Consider the following 11,161-nt stretch of genomic DNA (forward strand, 5'->3'; position numbering starts at 1 on the left):
TTATTGCAAGGGAATAAATTAAAAACAAAGAGAAACAATCTCTCCCCCCCCCCCCCCCCCTCCTCCTAGACGTTATTTATGTCAGATCCCTTGCTTGTTTGTTTGTTTGCTTGTTTGTTTTCTCTTTTCCCTCCTCCCTCAGCAAAAAGTGCTCTTTTGGACGCGGTTCCCCCATTTGACCCCCTCCCTTCTCCTTGCCCTTCTTTTCCCCCCTCTTCTCCAGGCTCCTGGCCCAACGTGTGAGTAATCTCGGACTCACATTCGTTTGCCGACTTCACCAAGCAAAAAGAAAATAGCAAAAAAATACCCCACGTTTTTCTTTTTTCTCTTTTCCCAACTCCCGCCCCCCATTCCCCCCCCCAACCCCCCTTACAAACGTATACTCCGCAGAGGGAACTGGAAAGCCCCGGTTAAAGCGGGCAAGGCTCCGAAGGAAGCGGAATATTGCCAAAGCTGTGTATGAAAGTGTGTGTGAACGTAATAATAACCCTAATAAAAAACACAGCTCTCGGCCGCCGATGGGAGAAGGTCACGGAGCATCCGCGAGTGATTTATGGACTCGGGGATGTTGTCACACGCCGAGTAAGGGCGTGAGGGGAACGTTTTTATTTGAGATTAATAACTTCAACATCCAGAACGGAAACGGGATTATGAAAGCGACCGAATGTTTCCCCAAACGAAAATATTTTAAAATGAGATCGCTTTTTTTTTTTTTTGTTCGTTCGTTTGTTTGTTTGTTTTCCCTTTTCTTTCCCTTCTCTGTTCCTTTTCTAAGTCCTCCCGCTGATAAATCTCGGCGCGGCTTTAAACGCGTTCCGGTTCGACCCGTCCGTCCTACAGCCAAACCCCAAACTGAGAACCCCCATGTAACACCCCCCCCCCCCTCATTCCTCATCCCGACTCCTTCAGGAAAGTGCGTTCCATGATGTTTTACTTTTGTTGAACCCAAAGCCAAAGGACCCCGCGTGTACTTCACCCCTTCAACACGCTGAACTCGGAAGTTACCGACGGCTTTTAACCAAAAGCCTTTCGGTTCTTATTTATTTATCACGTGTTTTTGTATTTTCCTGACGCTCAGAAGCCAGCACCCTCTTGTCGGGTCCCCATCGCAGTCCCAGACCTGGGGTGGAAGGGGGAGGGAGGGGTCCTCGATCTCAAATTGGCAGAAAGGAGGGCAGTGCCCACCGCCTGCGGTGCCACTTCGGTTAAGGGCGAGTGGAAAGTGGTGCAACCCCTGGCAAAGCTGCACTCGCTTGGATGAGGGATATCCTCAGAGGAGGTGCTGGGGAGGGGAGGGGGGGGGTTGTTATTAGAGCCCGTCTGCTCCCCATTTCCACCCAAACATTTCCCTATGTGATGATTTCCCTTCGCTTTCCCTCGTCCAAGCTTCTCTGACCCGAGTTTCATACTTTCTTTCTTCCTCTCTCTCTCTCTCTCTCTTTTTTTTTCCCCTCTTCAGTTCTTCTCCTTTCTCAAACTCCACCGCAGCCCCGTGTTTGCTGGACCACACATCCGGGAACCGGTGAGTTTTGCCCTGTCTCCTACCTGCTCCCCTTCCCATAGCCCTCCTCCCTTCACCCCATTCACACGGAGCCATTCCTCCTCCAAAAAAAAAACAACTCACCCAACGTGACTTTATTCCTTTCTTTATTTACTATTTCCCCACCAAACACGGCTGCCCCGGATTACAGCAGAGTATTTTCTTTTTCCATTTCGCTACCGCCTTGTCTTGAAACTTTGTGATTTATGGCCGTAACTTCCAGGGAGTGTTTTAAATGGAAGAGATTTCCTGAGCTCCCTTTGAAGGGAAACCCGGTCGGGTTGCAACATTTGCTGCTGATTTGGTGCGAGGGAGCTGCACTTTAAAGGCAAAAAAAGAGAAATCAGCTGCATCCCAAGCAGAGATGGTAATACACGGGGAGCCCAAAAACTGTTTGAAGCAGCCCAACTTGTAACGACCTGTGCAACGACCTGCTGAATACTTTGGTTTTTCGGCAGCCAATTTAAGGTTAAAGCAAAATGTTGCACTTCGGAAGAGTTACTTGCAGAGCCCGAGGTGTTTCTGCTCGTCAGAAGTCGGTGGAGGTCCATATTCAGAAACCCACCCAGTACTTCACCTACAGAGAAGTCCTTAAAGAAAAGTCCCCGGTAGTTTCTCCTCTTTCCTTGCCTGGAATCTCAACGCCGGAGCTCCAAACTAATAACAGTCTTGCAGTAGAAATGATGTTTTTGAGCAGATCATAGTCAGATGGGGGCTGGAGGGGTGGGAGGGGGGGGGGAGAATCTCAATAGCCACATCCCCGTGGAAAGCTCTCATTCCGGGGTCTGAAGGCAGAACAATAGCTGGAAACACCGTAGTCCGCGGGATAAGACTTTGTCCATCACTTAGAAAGCTTGTTTGTCCAACCCACCATAAATCCTCTCGAAAGTCAGATGTTCACTTGGACACCTTGGGTTTTTTCTGTCCATACTTATTCGCCTAAAGGTGCCCCCCCATTAAAAAAAGAAGAAAAAAGGCGATGGACCCCCCCCCACCCCCCACCCCCGCTGAGGCATACCTTCCTGCGGAGTCCTGAGAGCCTTTGTGGTCACTGCTTGTCTGGCTCTGCTAAACGCAAATCCCCCCAGTCAGCACTTTTAACCCAAAGGAGCGAGCGTCAGAATTAAAGGAGAGAAGATAATTGCGATGCGAAACAAAAGTAGCACTTTAAAAAAAAAAAATGCAGACACCTCAATTCTTTGCCCTGCCTTCCTCCCACTCTTCGGCCCCTCCTCGTCACGGACTTTCCCCAGGACGCATCTTGGCGAGTTTCTGCTTTCGGCAGCGTGTGGGAGCGGGGAGAGGCATAAATCTCCCGTGGCGACAGCGGCAGCTCCTCGCATAGCAATAACAGCGATATTAATACGGCCTCTAATAACCCTCGCCCCGTCCCACACCTCGCACCCCCCCCCCCCCCCCCTCTATAGTCACCCGGCCCCAAACTCTCCGCTAAAGTTCCGAGGGTTCCATCCACGTCAGCCCCTCTGTGGGGTACCCTGGCTGCCGCCCCCCCCTGTCCCAAAGACCCCCCCCCCGTGCCCACATTTCGTGGCCGCCTCGGTGGACCAGCGGGAGGCCGAGCGCAGCCGGGGTCGGGGGGGGGTGGGAGGGGAGGGGGGGGTGCCAGCAGCGGCTATTGAAAGCGGCCGCGAGAGAGGAGAAGGGGGGGGGGAGAAACCATGACTATTTTGAAACGGTTTATTAGCATAAATTGACACCTAATTGTTAAACACGTGAATCAAAGGCGAGCTTTACTATCTTTCTGTCTAGGCCTCTGTCCACCACGTCTGCAATTAGCATAATTTTTCACTAGTGACGCTGTTCGGGAGCCTCGCTGCCTCCTTTGCCCAGCAATCCGAACCCAATCTGTGTTTTTAAATATCCCCTCCGCTTTCTTTCCCCCTCGCCCCCCGCCCTCCCCGTCGCCTGGATTCTTTTCGTTATTATTTTAATCCTAGCCAAGCATTGCATAGTTAAAAGACGGGGGGTGTGTGTGTGGGGGGGTGTTGTGTTCAGCTTTTCTTTCTTTCTTTTTTTTTTTCCTCCCTTCTCCTTTCCCTTCTTCCCCTTTGCTGTGCTAAAGCAGAGGCCATTGTTATCAGTGAGCAGAGCGTACCAGTCTATAGGGCAACCAGAACCTCGGGGTTTGTCCATTCAAAGCCCTCAGCTTTTCCGCACATCTTGGAAGCTGGAAAGCATCTTGATTTTTCCTCCCCCCCCCCTCCCCAAACGGAGACAGAGAGACAATTTGAGCTGCCGTAACCGAAAGCTCCACTGGCTGAGCCCCCTCCCCCCTGTTTTTTTTTTTTTTTTTTTTTTTTTTTCCCTTTTTTTTTTCCCTTCTTAATACATACATCCATCCATATGCCGGATTTTTTTCCCCCCCTTCTCTCTCGTATATTCCTTTAACGTTTTTAAAGGAAGGGGGTCATTCCTTGCTTATTGATTGCGTGGATGCTGGATGTGAAAATATATTATGTCTGCCCGTGCTTTGCTCGTCAGAGACTAAGGTAAGCCGGACTCAAATAGGCTATCACTTTGTGAATGGCGGAGTATATGTCCCAATGATTTATGACCATATGACTCCAATCTCGGTTCAAGAAGAGTTCACAAGCTTTAAGCTTCCTTCCACGCAGAGACTCTTTCGCAGCCCTCATCCAGGGCCCTTTTTTTTTCTCTCCCCCCCGCTTTACAACTGGGGGAGTTCTGGTTGGGGTGAAGCTCGGCGGTGGGGGGAGGGAGGAGGGAGATTTTAGGACTGTGTCTCTATTTTGCAGGCAGATCCATCGCGAGGCGGTCGCTGCGATTTGAGGTCTTTTTTTTTCCCCTCTTTTTTTTTTTTCTTTTTCTTTTTTTTTTTTTTGAGCAGCCGACTTATCGCGGAGGGCACGTTTAGCATCTTTATGATTAATAATAATTGCGATGAAAACCGGGGCTGCTCCTGCTCGCCCGGTTGTGGGAAACGTACCTTGGGAAGGGGAGGAGGGGGGTGGGGGAGGCGGGGAGGGGAAAGACCCCTCTCTTCTTCACAAACAGGCAGGTTGTGAATTTAGGGTTTCCAACATGGAGGGATGGTTTTTTTTTTACAGCAGAATACATCCGCCTTCCATTTCTTTTTTCCTCTTTCCAACCCTCATTCCCCTTCGAGAGCCCCGTTTCTTCTCTCAGCCCTCCATCACCTTTACCTACCCCCGATCTTTATTATTCTTTCGGAGGATGAGGAGGTGAGGGCGAAAAGGGGGGGGGATAAATATCTCAACACCTTCGCACTCCAAAGTTCCGGGCACAGAGTTTGTGCTTAAACGTTCCCTTCTCTCGAAGTGAAAGTTGAAGCGTTACGAAGCACCCAGCGCTGATCCCGGCCGGCTTTAATTGGAACAGGAGATAATCGAATATTTATCATTCCTCCCGAGATCTTTTTATTATTATTATTAGTTATTTATTTATTTATTTTTGAAAGCCAACAATCCCTCCGAGTCAATAATTAGGATCGCGGCCGTCTTCGGCGAAGATAAATGAGCGGCGTTTGAGAGATGAGGTACAAAGCGAACCTTCGGCGGATGCCACGAGCGAAAAGAGCCTTTGGGCGAAGGGGGATCGTAAATTTCTTTTATGGACGTTTCCAAAACAAAACCCAAAGAAATCGCTGTTATTTTTAGCTGCCTTTTCTTTTTTTTTTCCTCTTGCTGAGTCTCCCCAGCTCCGTTCTGCTTTTGGTTTGTTTCGTGTTCTTTTTTCTTCCTTAAGAATCCTATGGCAGACAGGAAGGCCTTGGAGAAATTCCCACCTCTGCCCTTCCAGACGATTTCAACAAACCTATTCATAAGAAAGGAGCTGCTGTTTGCTAATTAATTCCCGGCTTCTCAAGCAGGGTAGCGGAGTTTACTTTTTAATAAGACTTATTTATCATGCCGAGGGAACCAAATGAGAATAACTCCCAGCAAGGATATCACTCTCGCCGCAGACAATAATGCATCTCGGCGGAAGATGCAATACAGATCTGGGAATGCATAAAGGATTTAATCAGTGCAAAAAAAGCCAAACAGTCCCTTCGTGGGCACTTTGTCTGCGGCCGTGTTAAAAGTAGATGGGGGTTTCGTCTGTCGTGAGAGAGGAGCTCAGCAGCCGGGGAAAGAAAGGGGGAAAAAGCTCTTATTTATTGCCGAGCTGTGGCTGCTGTCAAACCCCAGAGCTCGGATCTATCGCATGAGACTTTTTATCTCCACCGAGTTTATTTTGTTTTATTTTAGAGGAACGGAGAGCCCAGAAGCAATTAAATATACGGTAGATACAATTAAATATACAATGGATATCTTTCTATCTTTTTTTTTAAGTACAGTGGCTCCTTGCCAACTGTGAGCTGCAGAGAGGAGCCTCTGCCTTTTCTAAAGATGTTTGCTGCCTGATTCATCCTTATCCATCAGATTATTTTCTGCTCAAGATGGTTTTTGTGCTTCTAAGGGTATTTCTCCTCTGTCTTCACGGCAGAGAAAGTTTTTGCTTTAGGAGAAGAGAAAGAAAGGGAGAAAAGCGTCAGAGAGGGGGAGAAATTCATAAAGAGGTGGGGGAAAAAAAGAGTGGGGGGGGAGGGCATGAAGAGAGAAAGAAAAGAGAAAGGTTTCATTTTGTGATCTGAGGGTTTGAAGTGGGTTTTTAGACTTTCGGAGCTTGGACTGAGGGTGAGAGGAATGGTAAAATATCAAAGGGTTCCAAAGTTAGGAGCAAATGGTCCGGAGACGTGTTTGTTTTCGGAGGGAAACAAAAAGAAAACCAACACAACAGCAATTAAAGTGGTTTTGGAATTACATCTCGGCAGTGGTAGTTCCAGATTCAATACCGACAAGCGTGAAGCAGTGCAGTGAAGGGGTATGTTTTCTAAATACAACCTGTGCTGCCAGAAGGAGAGAGAGAGGGGGGCTGACAAACAGGCCAAAGGAAGCACATTCTTGAATTCGTGCCCTTGCTTCAATCTGCTTAAAATATTTGCTCTGAATTCCAAAGACATTGTGAGTCTCTGAGTAAACAGCAAATTGAGCCAAGTGTGTCAGGACAAGGCTACCTGGATAGGGCATATCAAGGCTTTGCTGTTTTCCAATTAAAAACAAACAGAGCAGAGAATGGCCCTACCCTAAACTTAGTGCACTTTTCTGACTAACATCCTGCTGGTTTTTGTGCTTGATTTGAATAGGAGATAGGAAGGCCAGAGTCTCATTCCTCTCATGCTCGTAGTTAGCAGTTATCCATCTTTAGGCTTATATTTACATTAATACTTGTGCTAGCTGCTGATGGATCTGCATATACATCCATACTCTCATATCAGTGGGTGTATGTGTGAATGCATGTGTGTATATACTTATACACAGAGAGAAATATGGATGTAAATAGACGTATTCAGATGTAGCCACGTGTACTTATTGAAAATGTATTTAGTCCTACAACCTTGCTGCTATGCTTTAAGGGAAAGAAAGGGGCAAACAAACAACAGCCAGGAAAACTACCCCCCAAAATCAGCTCAGCACTTTTGCACTGCAACATTTGATGAGCCTTCTGAGGCTGCACACAGGACAAAATCTGCTCAAAGCATCTGTTCACCCTGTTCTGCAGGACCCTATTCATGTCATGTGCCTTTCAGGCCCCAAGATGGATTCATAGGCCGGGTACTATTATTGTGTGTTTTCTCCTAACCTTTCAGGTCAGCTTCCAATAGACAGCTGGAAACGGCCTGTCACGTGGCCTTGGGGTGCCAATGTTCTGCCATAGGGGTGTCAAGACCCTGGTAGCTGGAAAAATCATTTTGGGGAATCCCGGAGATGCAGAAGACAACGTACTACGAAAGCTCTGCGCTCTTTGGGGGCTATTCCTATGGGAGCACCAATGGGTTTGGCTACGAGGGCCCCCAGCAGCCCTTTCAACCTGGTTCCCATGTGGAGAACGACTTCCAGAGGTCTGCCTGCTCCCTCCAGTCCCTCGGCAACACGACCCAGCACGCAAAAAGTAAAGACCTGAATGGGAGCTGTATGAGGCCGAGTTTACCCCAAGAGCACCATCCGCCTCCGACTGTCTCACCACCCCCAAACCCCACCACCAACAGCACCAGTAGCAACAGCAATAACCAGTCAGGGAGCAGCAAAAGTGCCCCGAGTAAAGCCAACCTCAGTGCAAACGCCAGTCTCACCAAGCAGATTTTCCCCTGGATGAAAGAATCGAGGCAAAACTCGAAACAGAAAAGCAGCTCCCCTAGCACAGGTACACCATTCTTCTTTTGTGACCATCCCTATTCCTGCATCGCTGGGTAGCAAAGCAATGGGGTCTTGTTTAGGGGAAGGATGGGGGGTAAAGAATGCAGCGAGGATGAAGATACTGGGCACAACCCACAGCTACCAGCCATGTACACCCCATGGCCTTGGTCCATCCTGCAGTGCTGGCTGAGAACACTTGGCTTATCCTACAACAACCAGAGCATGGCAGGGAATTACAGCTGAATAAGGCCACTGCCTGACTGTGCAGGAACTCATACCCCAAAATATACACCCACCAATTGCCCAGTGATGCTGAAGCTGAGTGCTTGTTCCCATCCTTCCCCCTGCCTCATACACAGCAGTGAACACAGTGCATGTGTGCATATAGGGAGCATATGCATAAGTAGGTGGATATTTTTGCATGCATGCACACATCTCTAATGCCATCAAGAGAAAAAAAATCAGCGTGGAAATGGCACTGTTGTGATGAATGTATTTGTATGAACTCTGCAGCACACGCTTCACTGTATTAATACCATATATCCATTATGCACATAGTACAAAAATACCAGTATAAATGGAATTTGGTATTTAACAATACGCGTGCAGATCATTCTCTTACACAAATACAAGGCACAAACAAGATGTGCACGTGTGTGTATCCATACTTCTGCAAACAAAGTGCCTCCCAACACTGCCCCATGTTAATATTAATTGGCTTCGCAGTCACTGCCCCCCTGCCAAATATTATTTTCTCAAAATTATCTGTTGAAAATAATCGACTCCTAAATAAATGGCCCTGGAATCCTTTTCTACATGACATGATCAAATTTTCATAAACCAGGGGCAGCTTTGGAGAACAGAACTCTTAATAAATGACATGATTATGGAGTGCAGGCTAATGCAAAGGGGTGAGGAGCAGGGGGAGGGGGGGTCGAGCTCTCGTGCCTGTTCCAGGATTTATTAAGAAATGATGCATTCAATTTCTGCGTGTAAGTAATTATCTTTTATTTCATTTCATGGCCAGCAGAAACCTGCAGCGGCGAGAAAAGCCCTCCAGGCTCCTCGGCCTCCAAGAGAGCCCGCACAGCTTACACCAGTGCTCAGCTGGTGGAGCTGGAGAAGGAGTTCCACTTCAACCGCTACCTGTGCCGGCCGCGCCGCGTGGAGATGGCCAACCTGCTGAACCTGACCGAGAGGCAGATCAAGATCTGGTTCCAGAACAGGAGGATGAAGTATAAGAAAGATCAGAAGTCAAAAGGGATGGGTTCTTCCTCTGGAGGGCCTTCCCCCACCGGCAGCCCCCCCCAACCCATGCAATCCTCCGCCGGGTTTATGAATGCCTTGCACACCATGAGCAGTAACTATGATGCCCCTTCCCCACCTTCCTTCAATAAGCCCCACCAAAATGCCTACGCCATGTCAACTAACTACCAAAACCCCATCAAAGGCTGCCCCTCCCAACAGAAGTACACCAACACGGCCCCCGAGTACGACCCCCATGTGTTACAAGGGAACGGGGTGACCTACGGGACTCCCAGCATGCAGGGAAGTCCCGTCTACGTTGGAGGTAACTATGTGGACTCTCTGCCCACCTCTGGCCCATCCCTTTATGGCCTCAATCACCTCCCACATCACCAGGCGGCCAACATGGACTACAGCGGGCCCCCGCAGATGCCTCCAAGCCAACACCATGGACCATGCGAGCCCCACCCCACCTACACAGACCTTTCCTCTCACCACGCATCTTCTCAGGGCAGAATCCAGGAGGCCCCCAAGCTGACCCACCTGTGAGTGGGAGCAGGGATGGGCTCGAGTGAACTGGATGGCAACCAACACACGACTTGGATGGGGCACAGGGCAGGACGGCCTTCAGAAACATTTGTGTTGAGCTGTTTTCTTCCTTTCTTCACTTAGGCAAGTTCTACAAAGCTGTCCAGCTTGCCAGTATTATTTCTGGGCTCTGTTTGACACAATTTCCAAGGATTTCAGTATTTAATGTCGGAAGCTTCTCTCTCTCTATGAAAAGATATACCTCCTGTGTGTCGACACAAATGTTTCTGAAGTGGCTTTGGGGGAGTTTTATGGGAACCTAGCAGATTTTTAGCAGCAACACCCTTAATTTCCAAACCCAGGGCAGATTATCACTGATAATTCTTGGCCAATGGAAAGCAGATGGCCAGCCAAACCTTTACAGTTGGTGCCGCTGCACCTATACCTGGCTACACAGGTTAGCACAAGGGATGCACAAGAAAGCTGCCCTCCACTTCAGTCCTAATCAAGAGCTTTGTGCTTTCCTCCCCAACCTGCTGAGGCAGGGCATCCTTCTTTGCTGAGTTACTTCCCACCAATCCCCATACAGAAGGCAAATATACACACCTGCCAACGCGTGGGATCCACGCTCTTCCCCTCCCACCCACACCTCCCCTCTCAAAAATCAGAACGAAAAGAAGAAAAGAAAATGAGAGAGGTCTAAGAACTGCAACAAGGTTTAGGAAACGAGTTTCTAAATTGCCTAAAGCCCCACCAATGGGAACGGCAGTCCAAAGAGAGGAAGAAAATGTTGACAGGTCTGAATATTTTTCCACCTTTGCCACCGACGATGTGAAGTTTCCATTTGATGATACCAGGGTTTTTGTTTTATTTCTTTGGGGGGGATTTTTCTTAGGGTTCATTAATAGAAAAGCAATCTTAAGACTTAGAAGTCCTATGCTTCTTTCCTCCTCTTCTCTTGACCTTACGTGAAAACAGGGTATATTTGAACAAATGGAATGTCCTCCAATGGAAGCAGAAGTGAATGGATCTCTAGGATTTGCTAATGCTTTATTGTCTGGACATCTTTGTTGCACTTAGAGTTTACATATAATGGGTATGAAAACAACTTTGAAGGGCGTTCATTGAACTCAGTCAAGACGTCCTTCAATAGGTGTGTGTTCTGGTGAACATTCATATATATTTATTGGTTATAGCCAGTTTAAAATATTTTCCTTTTTGTATTATTTATCCCCAATATTATGTATTTATATGAGGGAAAAAAAAGAATCAAATTGTACTTTTTTAGTATTTACTTGTTATAAAAGACGTTGTGTTTCCTCGTCATTGTACAACAAGCTTATTTTAGTTACTGTAATTTAGAAAGACGAGTAGTTTTATGTTACCTTCGTACTTATGAATAATGTAATTAGTTCTACTGGAGGCATGAGAGCAGAACCAGACTGTAATTGTATAGTCCTGAATTAGAAGAACTATAGCTAATCCCTCCCTCCCATCTTGCCCCTCCTCTTTGGAGATCTTTCTTTGTTCTTATAGTAGTTATTTTATTTCCTTGCTTAAGGGTTGTCTGTTGAGCAATTCTTGAATAAACTTTCTGTTATCAATTTCA

The 11,161-nt window shown here is 47.5% G+C and overlaps 1 protein-coding gene across 4 annotated transcripts; it reads left to right on the top strand.

Annotated features, from left to right (window-relative positions):
* The first annotated feature begins 346 nt into the window (after positions 1-346).
* On the top strand, positions 347-11,161 carry HOXB3 (homeobox B3). Of its 4 annotated transcripts, none has more exons than XM_032449396.1 (3): positions 347-1,522; positions 7,233-7,786; positions 8,807-11,161. In XM_032449396.1, exons 2-3 carry the CDS (start codon positions 7,351-7,353, stop codon positions 9,571-9,573), a joined length of 1,203 nt encoding a protein of 400 aa, XP_032305287.1. In that variant the 5' UTR covers positions 347-1,522; positions 7,233-7,350; the 3' UTR covers positions 9,574-11,161. The 4 variants fall into 4 exon arrangements, with proteins under 4 accessions (XP_032305287.1, XP_015741073.1, XP_015741075.1 ...); XM_015885587.2 differs by lacking the exon at positions 347-1,522 and adding an exon at positions 3,156-4,050; XM_015885589.2 differs by lacking the exon at positions 347-1,522 and having other exon boundaries at positions 6,114-7,786.

Source organism: Coturnix japonica, chromosome 27, assembly GCF_001577835.2.
Source record: "Coturnix japonica isolate 7356 chromosome 27, Coturnix japonica 2.1, whole genome shotgun sequence".
Classification (NCBI taxonomy): domain Eukaryota; kingdom Metazoa; phylum Chordata; class Aves; order Galliformes; family Phasianidae; genus Coturnix; species Coturnix japonica.

Bases quoted from the DNA above. Each gene is read 5' to 3' on its own strand.
- HOXB3 (XM_032449396.1), top strand. From the start codon at position 7,351: ATGCAGAAGACAACGTACTACGAAAGCTCTGCGCTCTTTGGGGGCTAT. The intron at 7,787-8,806 runs GTACACCATTCT...TTTCATGGCCAG, and splicing joins AAGCAGCTCCCCTAGCACAG to CAGAAACCTGCAGCGGCGAG.